Source organism: Ctenopharyngodon idella, chromosome 9, assembly GCF_019924925.1.
Source record: "Ctenopharyngodon idella isolate HZGC_01 chromosome 9, HZGC01, whole genome shotgun sequence".
NCBI classification, from domain to species: Eukaryota; Metazoa; Chordata; class Actinopteri; order Cypriniformes; family Xenocyprididae; genus Ctenopharyngodon; species Ctenopharyngodon idella.
The window spans coordinates 20823282-20843527 of record NC_067228.1 but is presented as its reverse complement, the minus strand read 5'-3'; the positions used below and the strand labels follow the sequence as shown (position 1 = coordinate 20843527).

The window sequence follows — 20246 nt, the reverse complement described above, 5'->3', positions numbered from 1 at the left end:
TACTTGCTGTTTAAGGCAGCAAAGCAGTTTACATTGCATTTAAGATATACATTTTAATTGTTTAATCATTCCCTGGGTATTGAACCCATGATGACCTTTGCCATACTCTACTGTTTGAACTACAAGAACACCACAAAGAGATATTGCAACAGTATCACCATGAATCACTATGAATCAACAAATATGAATTACAACATTATGCACATGTGATCCTGCTTTATTCATCCCTGTTCTAGTCTATGCTTCTCTGAACTATTTTTATCCTCCTTAGAAACAAGAATTACAACATGATTCAAGCATGCTACATGAATAAATGTATAATAAAGACCCCATGACATCAAATCTGTTTTTAGTTTAGCTTTGAAGACTTTTAAATGCTATAGTGTACATTTAAAAGTTGGCAAAATAAACTTTTATCATATATATTTTATAACAAATGTTACTTTTACATTTCAATTGTTTTTAAACAAACATTTAAAATGTTTAGTATTTCTCTTTTAGGAAAACAAATCAAAATTTGATGACTGAATTTGGTGACAAATTTTTGTCCAAAAAAAAAAAAAAAAAAAAAAAAGGGGGACTAGAATGTCCTTCCCACCTTACGGCCTTAACGTTTTTCCATTCTGACCCGCTACGTTTCCATTGTTTTTTTATGTAAACATGCGCTAGATGGACGTGTATGACCATTGTGCTCGCGTCTCACATCTTTTGCAGCATTTCGCACATGAGCACCTCGTTTTTAAGATGCCGTGTTAAAAGAATTTCAACTTTTACATACAGTGCCGCTCATCAATGTCAGTTCCATAACAGTGGACCAATCAGATGATCCCGGAGGCGGGGCTTTTTTTAAACCATTCTTGAGCACGGCGTCTCACATTTTAGGCGCAAAGACGCATTCTGTGTGAACGAGCCCGAACTCATTCCAAGAACCAGCATTCAAGGCACACAAATGAACAGAGCAATGTTTCTTTAATAAACACTTTTTAAGGTCTTTACATCAAAGCTGAAATCCACAAACTCACCGTGTGTATTCTTCCTGAAGTTTGTTGGGGTCACTCACAAAAAATTTCACCCGGAAGTTCAGATGATGTGGGGAGCCCCCTAGCATTTTATTCATTAGAACACGTGCAGATACAAAGGAAGAGAAACAATAAATCAATGGTGGGTGGTAAACAACAGTCTATAGTATAGTGCTTTGTATAAAATTACTTACTTTTTAATTGCTTCCTTATGGGTTTATTTGGATCCAGCCACCTCTATAAATAATTGATAGGGAGAAAGAAAGAGAGAGAGAGATAGAGGGGAAGAAAAACATTAATAACATGGCAACAGTCCAACACAACCTAATGCCACTCAATAATTCATTAGGCTTGTGTTTTCTGCTGTAGGGAGGTGGGAATGTACTTGTCTGCAGTTACACAAAGAGACAAAGTGAGTATGTTTGTTGAGTAAAAAGCTCTGATCCAGTTTCAACTGAATCAATGTAACTTTAAAGTCTTTTCAGCCACAGATCGACCGATTGGTAGATACCTACTGGTAGACTGATGCAGGTGTAACATGAATGCTAGATGACCAAGATGTCTTCCAATGTGTTTGGTTTCATCTGAATGATGTAATTTATTTTAGAGATTATGGAATATATACAGTAGTTAAAACATTTACTGTAAGATTTTAGGAGGAAATTTTCTTATGTTTTTGTGATGTTTAAGATGTGATTTACTCATTAAAATACTTTTTCCCTAAAGAAACTAATGGCACTTTTGAAACTCACATGAGATGAAGAATCCAGTCATATCAGTAGTCTAATATTCTGCTAATACTGAATATTGAGTTGGTCCACCCAAAAGGGAGAGATGCTTAACAGGATCTTTAAACCTGAATCATTGTGTGTCCTTCATTCCTAAATGTGAACCTATTTCAGGAATACCGGCCATTCACACACAAAGCTCCAAGCAAAACCTTTGTGAATCCCTGAGGGCAGACCGGCTCGGCTCTGGCACATCATTGAGCTTGACCTTTGAACTCACCGGGCTATCGGAGGAGTCGTCGGCCAGGTGCAAACCAAAATAGTCTCGCTCGGTCAGCTCCAGGTGCTTGAAGACAGTGTCCAGTAGGATCTGTCCTTGATCGTGCTTCTATAGAGTATGCACACACACAGAGATAGAGGGGGAAATGTAAGTTATAAGAATACATTTTAATCCAAGAATATTTTTTTTATTGTTATTTTATATTAAATATTTAACTGTAATAAATTCTTCAGAATTACACTGTCTTCAATATTATTACACAATGACATATTTCTATACTGATTTCTTCACTTTCATTTTGAAATAAAGGGAACCTAGAGCATAAAATAATAACTGAAGCAAATCCGGATGTGGACTAAAAGCAAAATGGGATCAGAGCATCATTAAACTTTGCATTTGTCACAACAATCAAGCGCATCTTTTTGGCTGACATCAGCAGCAAAATAAAATTGGAAGTATGTCCATATTTCCAGTAAAGGGCAAGTCACTCGAGAAGTTAAAAACAGTCAGACGTAATAAGCCATTTTTATTGGCCGTCAGATCCGTTAAAGCATCCTGATAGGAGAGGCATTAGCAGCACTTTTATTTCCTGTTTTACCCTTTTTAATGGTCCTGGAAACGCCAAGACAGCATATTCTGAACACATGCCTTCTGAGAAACACAGACAGACCGTTCAAACCACATACATGCTGTGTTGTTCAATAAACAGAATATGGCAACAGTCACATCAGCAGAATGAATGACAGGCCAGTCGAGAGAATATGAGTCTAACGCCTCTGCAGAGCTGCAAAACGTGCAAGAAAATACAGAAATATGGAGCACAAATACAATTTACATACGGATGTCACATGGAAAAATTAAAAATGAAACAAAATCATAGATAACATTAAAGTGCAAGTTCAGTTTGATTGTTTCAATTTTATTTGTGACACTATTGTCATGATAACGTTAGTGATTTTTTTTTTTTTTTTTTTAATGAAGGAGATGGAGGTTTGTGTCCTCCATACCTTAGAACAGGGCTCTTCAACTCCAGTCCTTGAGGGTCAGTGTCCTGCTGAGTTTAGCTCTAACCCTAACCAAACCAAACACAGCCGAACAAGATAATCATGGCGTCTAGAATTTCTTGCAAATTGGGGTTGGTACTAAAGTCTGCAGGACACTGGGGCTCTGTCCAAAAACTGAAAAATGCTGCCTTCGCAGTAGGGCTGCACCATATATTGTTATTGTAACTGCAATATTAAACAGTCATAGAGTGAAAGTTTATCATTTGCACATTTTTAAGTCCTGTTTAAACATTCAAGCAAGTTTAAAGCACTCCCCTACAAAATCACCACAATCATTCTAGAACGATTAATTCTTTCCAAATAAAGCTATTAAAGTCATCTGGTGAAATTGTTTTCATAAATCGCAATATGTATCAAGGAAAACAAAATAATTGCAAAGTCAGTTTTTTATTTTCTTCTTCCAATATCGTGCAGCGGGTGCAGCCCTACTTCGGAGGACACATTCCAGGGTAGGAAGACATCAAGGCATGTCCGAATACAATAGCTTTAATTCCTCTCTCCTCTCTTGAAGATGCCTTCATCTGATCAAGTATTGAGGGCAGCCTTTGCTATCCCCCCACAATCTTGTGCATTCCATTCCGTGAAAGTTGAGGTAAATAAATAAATAAATAAATAAATAAATAAATAAAGATGGCATCTGAAAGTTGTGGTTGGTGGTCAGTGTAAATGTACATTTTTGACTGTTTTTTACTTTTGAAATTACTATTATAGTAATTAAATATTTGCTTCGTTATCATCAAGGCTCGTTCTTTTTTTTTTGTAGATCATAAAACCGTTACCCTGCCTCAGAAGCCTGTCCTAAGTCAGTTTTGTGAGGTAATTTGTGCGCAAACGCTGCCTGCTAAGTCACTGCCTGATAAGGCAGTAAGGCAACAAGTCTGCCTAAGCTTTCGGACACAGTCCAACTCCAGGACTGAAGTTTAAGAGCCCTGCTTTATAAATTTAGAGATTTCTTCATTTTAAAAATCATATCCAATTAAAGGGGACCTATAATTCCTCTTTTACAAGATGTAATATAAGTCTCTGGTGTCCCAAGAATGTGCCAGTGAAGTTTCAGCTCAAAATACCCCACAGATCATTTATTATAGCTTTTCAAATTTGCCCCTATTTGGGTGTGAGCAAAAACATGCCATATTTGTATGTGTCCCTTTAAATACAAATGAGCTGCTGCTCCCGGACGCTTTCCAGAAGAGGGCGGAGCTTTAACAGCTCGCGCTTCGGTTGCTCAGCAACAACAAAGCTGGTGAATGTCACACACAGCCAAAATGACGATTGTCAGTAACAGCGTTCAGCCTTACATTGTTCAAATGGAGAGACTCAGGAAGAAGTCACAACTTATAGAATGCATCTGGACGTTTCTTAATGGTTAGTGAATAAATTTATGTAGTTGCTGTGATTCAACTAATCGACTAGGATGTGCCGTCATGTTAATCTTTTGTGCAAATCCAGCGTTGAATTGACCCTCGTTTGTGAAGCAGTCCTGCGTAAAATGACGGCACAGCAACAACACTCTACTACAACAACTCTTCCTCTTCTCTAAAGCAGCTCAACATGGCCTCGCCCCCTTTGTTGTGTATTCTCAGGGGCAGGGTTTATGTACATTTTAGAGTTAATGTTGTCACTAACCCGGGAAGAAGCTTGTTGTAGTCCCTACCAGTCATTTGTTGTAGTCCTTAAACAGAGAATTCTTCTCTTCTCAAAATATCTCTCTTTGCATTGAACTTTGAGCGCCTGTTGTTTATGCACTAACAGCAACATTACACACTAACTAAAGTTTAAAAAAAAAAAAAAAAAAATTAAATCAATCAACCACCCCTTTAAAATCAAATAGTATACAGTAAATATTAAAATAGCAAACATTTTGTACCTAAGTAGATTTATAACAAAAAGTGACAATGGCAAAGAAAACAATTCTTACATCTAGAATCACACTTTCTATATAAAAGATTTCCAAGTTAAAGATCATACATACTGTACACACTCCACAAAACACACCAGACAAATTCGTTGTTGTTATTTAGACATCATATAATTAAGTGACTCAAGCGCATTCATACATGTGATTTGCCTTTGTATCAGCATGATAGCCAACATATAGTCACACTACCTATATTTATATACTGCTTTAGACAATACAAATTGTTTCAAAGCAGCTTCACAGCAGGTAAAGTAACAAATAGGCCAAATAGGTCTTACAGCCACTACATAACTTAAAAAATACACCATGGGAAAATTCTAGGTATATCCAAAACAGGAAGTGTTTATATGGGCTTTGATTCTTCTAAACGTTTTTTTTAGTCCCTGGATTTTTGGAACCTTGCGTTTCCTTCCCCTGCCCTCAGCACTTTTGTGTAGATTTACACACTAATTAAAGTGTCTGAGAGGAGACTTGCTGGGGTCTCAGACCTTGTGGCTATTCGAGTGTGCGTTTTCAAGATTAGTCTGAAAGTAACAGTCAGAACTGGAAATGGGATCTCAATGTGGTATTTCTAATGAATGTGTGAAGTCGCAATGACACAGAAATAGAAACAGATATTTTCTTTTGAATTTTGATTTTTATTTTATTTTAAAAAAAAGGAAAAAAAAAAAATGTAGGGCAAGGACTTAGTTCACTCCATCAGTTGTTGATTGGGTGGAGACAGAACTGCTGAATGTGAGCTTGCAGTCAATTGTAAGAAAGTGTTGGGGTTCAAGCGGACTAAATGATTGGAGAAGTCCGGCATATGTCACCAGTGAGAAGTCTGTAGTTTTACCAGAAGATCAAGTTTTGACATTTTGATTAATCTTAACAAGAAAAAAAAAAAAAAGTAAAAAATGAAACATGCACAGATGAATTGTAGAAAATACTGTAAATTATATTTCATGCCGACTTTAAAGGCGAAAAGGAAAGGAATGCGGTATGACAGAAATGCAAGCAGACTTGCGCCAGCTTGTCCAGATATCAGAGGTCTGCAGGAAGCCTGTGAGTGTGAAGACAGTCAGTCATCTACACGCACGGCAACCAAAGAGCAACAAATAGAGTCTAGTTATGACGTCTGTGTTTTGATACTAAGGGAAGACTAGCACTGCACAGGAGGCCTACAAAGTATTTGGACTCTTTTATAGCCAGCAAGGAATTGCTTTCTCAATACACATTCCAGGGGTTATTGTGAAAAATTCATTAGAGCATGTTGTTTTGAAGTAATCTTCATAACGTTTTATCAAAATAGCTCAGCTTCTAAAACTAATTTCCTTAAAAGCTCACATCACTAAGGCCCACTTAAGTATGTTAAATGTGTCCAGAGCTAAACAACAAGGATGGCCTGCTGATCCAGAGCCAGCATGAGAGAGTTTTGGTCCATCTGATGGAACCATCATTGGCCCTATTGGGTTGCCACATTTTACATTCTGCGCACAAAAAGATGGCTCTCAGACGGCATGCGATCCCAAATTCAGTTCTCTTTCATGACTTATTGCACTTCAATGGTCAAATTCACACAAAATTGTCAAAATGCCCATTTTGGTGAGTATATTTTGGTCAACCCTAGTTATCATCTGACTGGGCAAGTGGAACGCTTATTGTTAATCCCCCGGTGTTGCTTCTCATTTGCATAAAGTTGCACAGGGCTAAATTGTATCGCTACTCTAGTGGTCTCTGTTGCCAGTCCTCAGTGAAAACAAATGAAATCCACACAATTTTTAGGTATCATTCATGTCTTGTGCCAAAGGTTAATCCTTAGGGTCAGGGATTTGAACAAACCCCTAACCCCAGTATGTGCAATATAATGTTACCTGCCTTCGCAAACACCACTGATAAGAAAAATCAAGATCAAAGTGACAAAATCTATTACAACCAAGACAGGCACATTAAGAGAGACGCTACAAGGCAGCAATAAAGTCTAATATTTATAAACTTTCGGCTTCTTCTCTGCATTCCAGATGTAACATGCCCCTCGAAAAACACACAGATGAGACATATTTATGATGGCCCCTCCGTAACATCAACATCATCAACTTCTGTAACACAAATAACAGCCTTCCTGTTTTCAACACCGTACCCCCTCCAGATTATTTGCCTCTGGTCCTCCCTCTCTCCTTCCATTATATCTTTGTGCTTCCGTTCTATATGTGCCTTATACTCATCAAGGGCCCGCTGTGCTGCCAGACTATCTAGGTCACCAAGAGGTCTGGCACAAAAAAGTACAAGACCAGAGAGGGAGTGGATAAATTTGATCAATGGGGCTGTTACATGAGGACTGGCTTTCCTTGGAAATGTTGGTTATGAATCAAAGAGCATCATGACAGACAAGAACAGACCGTAAGAACGCCTTAATTCATCTAACAGATCAGCAGCTGTTTAAAGTGAGTCATATGATGTTTATAGGTTTATTGAAATTCAAATATGGAAATACTTCCTGATTCACAGGAAATCCTTGGACAATGTAGCTGATGGGGAAACCACTGGGGAAAACCTGAGTAACCTTCTATAACCTGAGCAACCTTTAATTCAATTTTGGCACAAGCCCTTATTTCAAGTCAGGACATAACAGTTCTCAGTAAGGACCCTTTACACAACACTTTGCACAACATTGAGGACAAGGATGAACAAACACAAGGGTTTTGTAATAAGACCAAGCAAATGAAAGAGCTGAGGATTTGTGCCTTTGCTTGTCGCGTGTGTGGGGAGTGTCATGATAGCTTTATATTGCAGGTGCAAGTATATACATGAATCTCTGGAACCCTGAGGGCCACTTTTCATCCTGCTGGAATGTCAAGCATGCACCCCTTCTATAAGCAGAATTACACACTATCCTCTAGCACATGAGAACATGAGCATGAGGTAGATGATGCAGACCATTATGACTGGAAAAACTCACATTGATGACAAATTTCAAATAAATATGCGTATGATTTGGGGTTCATACAGATAAAAAGGTAACAAAAGAAAAAGTTCTATTAATAAGACCTTAACAAACACTGTATAATGTTCTGCAGATCAGTCATTCACATACAATTAAGATATGATTAATGAAGTTTGGCGGCAGTTCTATGCTATCAGCTAAATGGTTTAAATGGTAATTTAAGTCATTTCAAGATATTTTTAAAACGTTCACTGCATGGTTAAAAAATAGCTGGGCAATTCCATGCAAAGGTCATCCTTACCATGAAAAAAAAAAAAAAAAAGATTTTTACCAAAAGAACAAAACCCTTTTTAAGTTGTCCATTTAGGTCTGTAATATACTGTATTAATGTGCTCTAACAGAAATTAAGAAAATTGTCTCGTTTATCCAGAGCATATGAGGTAAGCAACAATGCTTAAATGAAATTTTCAAACAACCATATTTCATGCTTTCAAAAACAGGGCTCAAAGACCCCCTTTTTTAAACTGTAATTTAACATTAAGCATTGTGCAGAGAGATGGAGACATGCCTTTCTCATAAATACACTCATTTTGTCATAACAGTACTGCCTGTTGAATTTATAAGGGCTATAATTAAGAGGTCAGGACGCTTCAGTGCTCGGTCACGTCCGTAACGTTTTAAATATTAAGTTTATGTAATATAACAATTATGAATACAAATAACTTGAAACTTTATATACAAAGCTAAATTATGTTTATGCTTATTAGGATCAACAAATCATCTCACTAGGCTACTTTGCTCTGAACTAACCATAATAAGCGTTACGGACGTGACCGTTACGGACGCTTCTGTTGTGATCTGTTTCAGGCTTACTGTGTATCAGAGCATATCCAGTAATCGCAATAATCTTTGTGCTTTGTTTGTTTTAATCCGAAAAAAATGAAAAATCTGTCGATTTTATAACAAAATTCAAACAATAGATGCCGCTCTTTAATATGTCGCGTGACAGATTACTGCAGCGCCTCAGTGTAAGCAGCGGATCAAGCGCACATGAACCGATCTTCTCCTCCTCTTTACCAGTTACAGAACGAAATAATTAGGAACATCAGAAGGTAGGCCTGTATGATACAGTACAACTTACAGAAGAGCATTGTGTCGTAGGACACATCCCTCAGGATGTCGCGTTTTTACCTGTTGGTTGAAACATGAATAGCCTATTGATAATAATCCCGCGATCAAGCTGACAAAATAATAATAATAATAATAATAATAATAATAATAATAATATAGCAATAAATTTGACATGAAATAAAATGTGATCATTTTGACTCAAGACTTTGCTTTAAACTGCGCAAACTAGCCGAAAACCGTGCGATCGTTTAGACACAAAACATAAAGAGAGGTCACGTCCGTAACGTTGTTTTTTCCTCATAAATGCGAGCACGGAAAATAAAATAAAATGAATATTTTATGTTCTGTGGAGAGCCAACCCTTCTTCATTCGGTGGGCAGTATTACTTTTGGTTTGCGCAGTGTAATTCACAGAATTCATAAAAAATATGTTGACACCTAAAACTTGGTGATTTTTTTTGTCACGTCCTTAACGCATGTATATTTTCCTCATCTAAACTATAAAACGATTGTGACTGACATTTTTCCATGTCTGGACTCCTTTAATAAGGGACTATGAATATATAAACAGGCGGTTCAATATATTGGTATTAAATGCATTCTCTGAGAATTTATATTTCAAGTTTTGACTGCAAATGTCACGTCCATAACGCTGGAATTGCCCAGCTACACTACACAGTTTTTGAGACAATAAACAAATGTCACATTTTTATTTTCATTACATTCAGAAATAATGTAAAATACCGGTAAATAAATGTTTACAAATTTTATAAACACTATAAACATAGATATAGGCTATTTTAGTTTCATAACAGTGGAAACAACTTAAAATATTCCATAATTTATGGTCATTTATAAGAGTAATTTATAAGAGTAAGACAACATTCAAAACTGTAAAGGGTTTACTTTTATTTGTGTACACTCACAATAAAAACAAAACATTGTGCTTTTGTAAAATAAAGAAAACAATGAGGCTGCCACTTTCTGCCATATCGGTTTCCTTTCCGTGAACTTGTTTTTGGGGCAGGCCACAAGAATGAATCCCAACTTAGCATATACTACTTGTCACACAGTTTTTTCTTTCGTTTTGTTAATCTGTTAATTATTTAAGTGAAACATATTTTGAATATTTATTCCTTTTATACAAATATGATTTTATTCAGTTTTTCTCCTTTCACATAAGCGTTGCAGTGATGTGATGACGATGTGTGAATCCTCGTGTTCTGTTGTTTATGCTGCAATTTGAGCATGTAAAACTAAACCCCTGGAAAACAAATTTTTATTTTTAATGGGTCACAGACTCTTATCCATTCTTATTAAATTTAATTCTAATTTAACATAATCTTGTCAGTTAACGGTTAATGAGTTTTAGTTGTCGGTTAGGGAAAAAATGAAATGAACATCCCTAATTACTAGTGTTTGCTAAGGATATAATCGAGATTTGTGTTAGCTAAAGCAGGCATCACTATCATTTTTGCTCATATATATGATTAGCGATTTGAACAAAAACCTAAATGTATCAGTGTAAAACTGATCTTGCACCATGTTACAGACATGAATCATGCCTCAAATTAAACAGCTTGGTGTGGAGAGCTAAGCTATAACTTTTCCTAATTATCAGACTCATCTGAGGGATGATGAAACTGACTAACATTGCAAGAGGGACCCAAGCCATAAAAACCACAATATCATAGACACTTGGACATGCAAGTAAGCATCTATAAATGATGTATCAACTACCCAGAAGCCCCTAGGGTCACTATGATTTTGTTCCTGGATCAACATCTTTTGTTAATTTTAGAACAACATTCCTGCCCAAAAACATATTCCTTACCCTATTCCTTACCCTATCCCTTCCCCTAAACCTACCCATAACTTATCCCTAAAATCAGGTAAAAATGGTAAGCCTAAACTTGACATTAACTACAAACCTAATCTTCAAATTTAATCAGTTGATTGAAATGTTGTTACAGGATCAACAAGGATGTTGATCCAGGAACATGTTCTACTTGGTGAAATCACATTCATCCCTAGCAACCACATAGCAAAGCCACTCACATTTTCTTCAGAAAATGTAAAAATGCAGTTGCAACATATATTGCTTAAAGGGGTACTTCACCACTGGCAAAATGGGCTTTTAATAAAAAGGCTGCCTATACATTAAAAAGGCAGGGGGAAAAAAATGAAATGGGTGCTAGCTATAAACTACCTGCTACCTGTTGTTTTCGCTTTTGCCAAATAGGTAGGAGAACTCCAACACCCATAATGCACTGGGCATGTTGCCATCCAAGGTCACTCCCACCAATCTGCTATGGATACGCTTACCAGAGACAAATATTGCCTTGCTTTAATAGTAAATACTTCTTAGCAAACTTTTAGTCATAATGGTGTTGGCTTGTATTGTTCCCGGGTGCAAGAATTGGCTAAATGCTGCAAAGAACTGTAAATAGAGAACACTGCGACAGAAAATCTGGAAGAAAAAAAAAAAAAAAAAAAAAAAAAACTCTGGTTGTAAGCAACATTTCAAACTGGATGACTATGAATACAGTGTTTTATGACAAACGGAAACAAACCGAAAGAAACTGCCACTTTCAGTTTTCATGAAAGCCCAGGAGCTGTCAGACTGACGAATAAACGTGATTTCCCGGCCCAGGTAACACGGAGATTGAGTAAACATTGTTCATTTACATACTACCAACATTGTAAGAATACAAAGCGGGTTGAAAACAGCGAAGTTAAACTTAAACATCATTAGTTCATAATCTGATCATTAGTAAATTGAATTAATCACATTACTTACATTGACTTTAAAAGGCTGGACAGTGTTATCCAAAAGAAGAATGTTGCAGACCACCTCGGTGCGCTGCCTGTCGCGTGCCAGCTCCGTCGCCCGGACATTGTAGGATCTGCCTGCAGGCAACCGGAAGCGTGTGGTCATTACGGTCCAACCAGAGTCTGTAACACAAAGATATCTGCTTGAGGTTTTCGCAATTCCAGTATAACATTTGCATCAGGTTGAGTAAGTAATTAATTTTAAAACAGGAATAATTATTACTATAAATATTTAATTACAGCATAGGCAATTTTGTACCGGTTAAACTGGATCACAGAATTTACAAGGATGCTTCGGACTCCAAATTAAATGCACACATGACAAACTGATATTTTTATGTACAGCCTACATTGTGCCTAAATATATCCATTTCCTTAGGGGTTCTTACACAGCTTTCCTGCTAAAAGTAACAGTAAATGGGGACAGTGGATGGACTCAAAGAAGAGGTTCTCAGATTGCCTTATCTTGGGAGTTCTGTTGTGCTCTATTTAGGTGAATAGAGCAGTAGAGCAGTTTGTGTGTAAGATCAACCAAGTGGAAGTGCTTTTACTTCAGCATTCTGACATGTCCACGGTTCACAACCATCTGGCCATCCATAGATTCAAAGAAACTTCTGAACCCCTCTCATGTTCATTCATAGATCTACAGTCACGCAAAGGTCAAAGTGAAATATCTCTGACCTTTAAGGTACCTCACAGGGATTTCTGGGCATTCAAGCTCAAAGGTTTTTTGTTTGTTTTTTTGTGGGGGGGAAAAAGGGAAACACTATAATAATAATGCATATAGATTATATATAAGCATTAGCATTTGAAATGAAATACAACTCAATAGCAATGCCTAGTTTTAAAGGGCAATTTTGCAGTCACACCAGCAAGAGAGATCAGGTAAAATGAATGCTTATGAACTAACAGCAGATGACCATCATTTTGTGAAAATACTAGACAGTCTAGAACTGCATGAGGAGGAATACATTTTAGACCATTTTAGAATGAGCGCACCTTGCAGGACTGTCGAACACAGTTATAATGAAAAACATCTGAAATCACCTTGCTGATGATAAGGTACCTCACCTGCCTGCTGCCTCTACATTTAAAACAAATCTAGAGAGAAACTGCCCTTTGCAGACATTAAGTAATTTAGGATTCTGGTTCACTGGTTTATTAATGATTTAAGAATAAAGAATGGCATTTCAATAAAGCAGCTTGCATGTGCACTGCTGGAAGTCAATAATAAACAAACAAGAGAGTATAAAATATAAAAGGGCAAACTACTAAAGGCAGATACAGTTTACAAACTCAGGAAACAATGTTCTCATTGTTTCATAATGCCGAACTAGCAGCTGAGGGACTTATAAAGGTGTAAACAAAAAGGCAAACTTCACCTTAATGGTTTACTACGGTCTATTCCAAAAACATCAGCTTTAATGGATTCAAAGCACACAAACTGTGCGCAAAGGTCAGCAAGCATGGCAGCATCTACAAAGCCCAGGTGTCCTCAGTGTACTGTAGCTCGATCCGCCTATGCAGGCTAACCTTTATATGTCTGTTCCCTCAGGGGACGTCACCAAACCACATGAGCATGCTTGAATAGGCTTCCATTACATCCTCATACAACATAACTCGGCTCTGCAGAACAAGCATTTAACTCGCAAATTACAGAATATGAATGTGAAAACTCATTTGGCTGTACCGGTACAAGTTTCTGGCACACGAACAAACTAGTGGAAGTCTATAATATACCATCAGAATAATAATTCACTAAAACATAAAACCTTATATGCAAATTATTTATACTATGATTGGCTGTTTTAAATTCCATTTTTTCATTCTCTCTGCCCATTGTAAATTTTGGTGTTAAATTCTTTCAAGACCAATCTCTAAATAACTCTGTGTACTCACTGGACCTCTGCTTCTCGTAAATACTACCGTGCATTGTGACATTGATGTCGTGATATTCAAATGACATGGATTTGAAAACAGATGGATCGTAAGGTAATATTTAATATTTATTTAATTTTAATAGGTGACTATTTCTTAGCCAGCAAGTATTCAGTGAAGTGACTGATGCTCATGAGTGTGTAATGTTTATGTTTTTAGTTCTAATATTTCAACTGACAGCCAGTCTATCTTTTTGATGGACGCGATGACGTGCATGAGGAGTGAATTTGATTTTTGGGTAATTATAAAACCTGCTGGTGATGTTCTAAATGCTTTGTGCGTAGCTCATTATACTTATTTTACGGAATGAAGTTTATTTCATGGCTTAAATAAATTACATGTTACTATGAGACTGCAAATTCATTGACTTTTGAAAATCAAGTTCATTTTTTTAACCCGGAAAGGATTGGTTTTGATGCAGTTTTTATTGTCTCTAATAACAAAATATTTTATTTAAACCCATGAAAATGAAGATGCTGCTGTAAATAATAGTTAAAAATCACTTTTTTAAAATTGTTGTTCCATTATTACCCCTTGGCAGATTTTGACTCATATATTACTGTTCTAAAGTTTGGGGTCAGTTTTAAAGATTTTTAAAGTAATAAGGTAATTCATACTTTTATTCCATAAAGATGCAAGAAATGTTTATTGAGCACCAAACAGCCATTCAGGAGGGTCCATTCATGTAACTTAAAAATATCCATAATCCATGCCATTGTCATAGAAGCATTCATAAAGACATCTCAAAGTTAGGAAGTTTATGTTCACCTCATATACGATATATTAATATATCACTTTATGTAATCTTCTTTATTTAAATCAGGGATGCACCAAAATGAAAATTCTGGGCTGAAACCAAAAATTCAGGATGCACTTGGCCGAAAAACAAAACTGAAAATAAATAAGTTAATAATCAATTAATCAAACTTAGTTAATAATGAACACTCAAATAGCTAAAACTGAGTTGTACAAACAGGCAGTTTTTATATAAACTATTTTTATATTATTTTTATATAAAGTTTTTATATATTTTAATAACAATTGTTTCTACTCCAGTTTGTTGGTGAAATATAAACATTTAAACGGCAATAAACTTTAATAACTTTTTCATGACAGATTTATTCAAACATACATTAAATAATGAAGACCTCACTAACAGGTTAAGTAAAAATTTATTAAATATGTAAAACAGTGCATATATTTAGAAAAATACTCCTCTCTAGAGTTATTTTTCTAGCTAACTAATGAGTTTATGGACATTGAATAGCTTGCTTGAGGTAAATGTAACATTAAGTGACATTGTATAGCCTACAAGCTGTTTTATTGACATCTTTCCCCAGTTGAAACACTGATTGAGTGATTTCCTGATACATATAAGTTGTGTAGAAAGTTCATATCTTTCATCACATCTTCTGGTGTTCACCCATGTTTATTTCATGCTGTAACTAGTAGTAAAGAGATGAGATGATCAGTTCATGTGCGCTTGATCCATGCTGCTGCTGAAACTGTATTAAAGAGCGCTAAAACAACATGTATTGTTGGAACTTCGTAATAAAAATCGACAGAATTTTAAAGTTGAGACTTCATATTAAAAGTGACAAAACACAAAGCAGAATTTTCGGTGCATCCCTAATTTAAATAACTATAATATCATTAACAAACATACTGGGCCAGAAGTCGACAGAGCAATGTTTTTAAAGTGCCACACAGCAACAGTATACATTTTCTGGAAACCAACCTACAAATAGCTTATTTATAGTAGTCTCTGAACATTAAACTGAGACAGAACAATTATTTTAACATCAAAAAATGACAAACTTCAGCTTTAAATGTTGTTTTCATTGGATGATGTGAATAGTGGGCATATAACACAGAAAATGCAAATTATCAAAACCAGGTAAAATTACTGTCATTTTCACATTTATTAGCAGCTTGCACCAAAATGTTTCTGTGTGGCTTCTCAAGTACAAAATATTGCAAGGCATGGCAAAAGGCTACACTAACAAGCTTCTTGATTCCCCTGACCCAAGACTCAACATTGAAAAAAAACCATTTTTTGATTAAAGCTGCACATTCCAGCCAATTCTGCACTGCTTACAGTAGCAGGTTTAACTGCTGAGAGTTTGTCCGCTCTAATCATGCTGTGAGTTTCTGGACACACGGACCCTGCATGCTTCCACTCCTGTATCCGGCCTCTCCGCTGAGACACAACCACTCACCAGGAACATAGAGCTACTTGAATAAAAGGACGACTTCCAAAGTAATCAATATCCTGTAAACAAATCTGCCTCACTTCATTAGAGGGAAGAAAGCCTCCCCTGGGCTAGAGATGGTAGAAAAGGCTCAAGCACTTTAGTAATGGATACTACAGCTGAGATGTCGGCTAGCTCAAGTCAAATGCTTTGTATTCATTATACGTCCCCAGATAAGGGACACCCAGATCGATAGACGCTGAGTGTACTACACGGTCAACTTGGGCCTTGAGCCCTTTGCAGGGATCTATTGCATGCTGGAAATCCCCAACGTCACATCTCCATCCATTCATCTTGCTTAAGATACAGATGACTCGGGAGACTCACATGTTACTCTGTCCATTAGCCTGCAGCATCTCTACAGATGAAATTGTGACTCAAAGGCACAAATTGGATTAGTTCACTATAATAATGCCATTGCAAAAAAACATGTTGAATAAAGCAAGGAGTCATCAGAGGCTATGAAGAAAAAACAACTTTAAGTGATTGATTTATAAAACAATGGCAACATCAATATGATAATGAATTAAAAATGTAATGTATAATATATTATAATAATTATAATAATAAATCACAACTAGAAGAAGGATAAAGAAAATATGGAAGGTAAAGGTTTAGGCAAGCTTAAAGGAATAGTTCACTTTCAAATGAAAATTACTCCAAGCTTTACTCACCCTCAAGCCATCCTAGGTGTACATGACTTTCTTCTTTCTGATGAACACAATCAGAGAAATATTAATAAATATCCTGACGCATCCGAGCTTTATAATGGCAGTGAAGAAAGTGCCTCCATCCACATCCATCCATCATACACATGTACTCACTCTGAAGCGAAGCGATGCGTTTGTGTAAAAAAAAAAGTCCATATTTAAACAAGTTATGAAGTAAAATATCTAGCTTCCGCCATACCGCCTTATGTATTCTACTAACGAAGAAAGTGTAAAACTCTCACAGTTCAAAACGCTTACGCTACATTCTATGCCTTCCCTATTCAATTTATGGTAAAAACTTAATTGACAGTTTACACTTTCTCCGTAACTTGAATACGGAAGGCGGTCTGGCAGAAGCTTAACTTTCTTCAGCTCATACTCATTGATCCCGCTCATTGCCATTATAAAGCTTGGATGCGTCAGGATATTTATTAATATTTCTCTGATTGTGTTCATTAGAAAGAAGAAAGCCATATACACCTAGGATTACACCTAATTTTCATTTGAAAGTGAACTAATCCTTTAAGTTTTAAGCTCTTGGTTCTGGCGCACAAGAATCAATATGCAGCACATGCAGTCTTTGTAGTGTAAATGTAGCTTTTGGTAAAGTACGCAAGAAAGATCAAAATTCAGTACGCAAACATATGTTAACACTGTTATAGTTAACATATTTAACAGTATAACGCTCTAAGATAAGGTTTCATTTGTTTAAAATTAGTTAACTATGGCCTGGTTTCACAGACAGGGCTTAGACTAAGCTAGGATTAGGCTTATAAATTAGCTTTTATAACCATGCCTTAGAAAAAAAAAAAAAACATTACTGGTGTGCATCCTGAGACAAAACATTGGCACTGACATATTTTAAGATATGTTAGTGCACGCTGCTTTCAGTTAAAACAGCTCAAACATAGTCTAGGACTAGTTTAAGCCTTGTCTGTGAAACCTGAGGTATATTAGGTAACATGAACTAACAATGGAAAATAGTTAGTAAATTATTATTAAAATTAGTTAATGTTAATTTTAACATTTAAAAATACATTATTAACCAAAAGTTGTATCTGTTAATATTAATTAATGGACCAGAGCTGAACTAACCGAAGATGAACTAACAACTAACTTGTATACTTAAGTATACAAGTTGAACTAACAATTAATTTTTTATTATTTTTTTTTAATTATTAATAACGTTAAATACTGTATAAACTAGGGGTGGAAAGACGATATAGCAACAATATTGTATAAATTATTTTCAGGCAGAATCAAGATCCACGATCTTATCACGATTCTTTTTCAACTTGGTTTTTATTTTGTAAGTCATTGCGAAATACAGCCAAACTAATTTACATAATTAACAAAATTTTGCCTTGTCCATTTGGGCCAAAGTAGAGGTGGGCTATACGACCAAAATCTTATTTCACTTTATTCTATTTCATTATTTTATCTTCTTTGTTATTAAAAATAAGAACAAAGATGTAAATTACAAATAATAAGTCAAATACAATATAAGATACCAAAGAAGTAAACAGTGCTTATTTTTTTCAGCTACAGTAGGTGTATTTAACAGTAGCATTCAAGTAAAAAATTGAATAAACAAATGTAAAAATAAAACATATAGACTTCACTGTATGAATTAAAAATACACTGATCCCTATCAAAGCTCAAGTGAGTGAGTGATTTGTTGTTTGATTAACATTAATGACACAGGTTTATTAGGCTGCTGTCACTTTAAGACCTAATGCACAGATCAAATATAATGACACGCACCCAAACTTTTTATATCCACTAAAGATATATAAATGACTGTGTTCATGTAATCCTTGTATGTATTTGACAGTTTAAAGACAATAAAATGTGAAAAGCTTATGTCAAAACAGCGAGCAAATAAAAAATTAACTGGAAAAGCTTTAAAACACATGCAAATAATAAACTTTGCACTCGCCACTCAGGATCGGTCACTTGTCTGTTGCCTGGCTACTAGTTTCTCTGTAGCTGGCTAAGCGCTCTATTTGAGCGACGAAAAAACACAAATTAATAATAAAGAAATATCTGATCATCCTCCATAACGCGGTCGTTATTTACATCTCATATCATCAGTAAACCGTGGCGTTACCAAGGCAATGAGTGACGCTTTTAAGAGCGGCCATTATCAGCCCCATAGTGGAAAATGAAACCATAACTGTACCAGCTGGCCTGGTTATGCAATGAGAACCGTTCTGCCCAACGATGAAAAAGCGGCTAATGAGAGCTTTCCCAAACTTTCAAAATGTCAGTTAAGCAGTTTAAGCTAACTTTTTAAAGCAAGGGTTTTTTTTTATGTTTTTAAAACCATTTTGTAACCAGCATGAAACATTAAGCTGCCTTGAAAAAACTAAATAAATAAACACTTCTTCTGCCAATAATAGTTCATCAGCTTAACTGTAGCCTGATTACAGTTGCCTAGCAACATGCTGCATTAATACAGTATTCAACTGACTGTTACAGGTATACTTCAGCCTTTAGAACTTTATCTACTTATGATTAGTAATTCTGGTATAAATGTGGGCAGCCATAATGTTTTATGGATCCAAAGCTGTTTTTATAGCTTAATACTTAATAAATTGTTTTAAATCTATAAGTAACAGTAGGCTATAAAGTACATTAAAGTCTTATTTCACAGGGAAAATCAGCTTTCTCACAATATGACCCATTCAAATATGTAAAGGCTCTTATGAAGTGGTTGAATTGTATATTGCCTTGAGAATGTGGATCCAATAATTGTTACTTTTTATATTACAAAGTGTTAAAATGGGACCAGCACATCTAGATCAGTCAACAACCAGAAGTGAAACAGGATGAGGATGATCGCACAATTATGCACAGACATCATTCAGAATCACTGCTAGCAAAAAGACTCCCTTAGTCTAAGGCTTCAAGTTTAAGGTTAGCACTGCTGAACACGGCAAAACAAATGCAAACACTCTCTCTAGAAAACATTTGCAACAATGCAGCAAAATACCGCAGACACACATTACAGAGAAAGCTTAAAGCGAATAGTAAATAAGTTATAAAGGATAAAGTATTCAGTAAATTTGCCATGCATGTTAGCTTGCAGTTGGTTTGAATCCCATTTTGGGAGAACAAACACAGACCTTTCCTCTACAGTGAGCGGCCAATGGCAGCCCACATAAACAGCGCAATGTGCTGTGAGTGTGTTCTCTGGCATGTGGGGAGGGGAAGTGGGCGTACATCCTGACTCAGGTGAGTACACACTTTCAAACTAGGTCTACAGGAGTCAGTGTGTAACCAGATCTTACATGCACGACCCAGCCAATCTCTGAACTTGACATTTTTGCAGCCTCTGGCTACATTTGGCACAGCAACCACAAATGCAATGACTGGAGGAAGTAAAAAAGGAAAAGAGTGATTTTTCCAACCGCTCTGCTTCAAAAACAGTTTGAATGTGGATGAGGGAA

At 36.0% G+C, this 20246-nt stretch overlaps 1 protein-coding gene across 4 annotated transcripts in view; it reads right to left on the bottom strand.

The window, feature by feature from the left end:
* Positions 1–20246, bottom strand: part of ptpn4a (protein tyrosine phosphatase non-receptor type 4a) — a 59387-nt gene that overhangs the window by 30109 nt on the left and 9032 nt on the right. For 3 of the 4 annotated variants that reach the window (XR_007931535.1, XM_051904825.1, XM_051904826.1), the window contains exons 1-5: positions 16759–16776; positions 11863–12017; positions 2028–2135; positions 1214–1256; positions 1023–1101 (exon numbers count right to left, since the gene is read on the bottom strand). Coding sequence is in view for 3 of the 4 variants with exons in the window: in XM_051904825.1 (XP_051760785.1) it covers positions 1023–1101; positions 1214–1256; positions 2028–2135; positions 11863–12000 (368 nt within the window). In the remaining variant the exon portion in view is untranslated. Of the gene's footprint in view, positions 1–1022; positions 1102–1213; positions 1257–2027; positions 2136–11862; positions 12018–16758; positions 16777–20246 lie in introns of those variants that run through there. The other variant, XM_051904827.1, reaches the window with a different exon arrangement.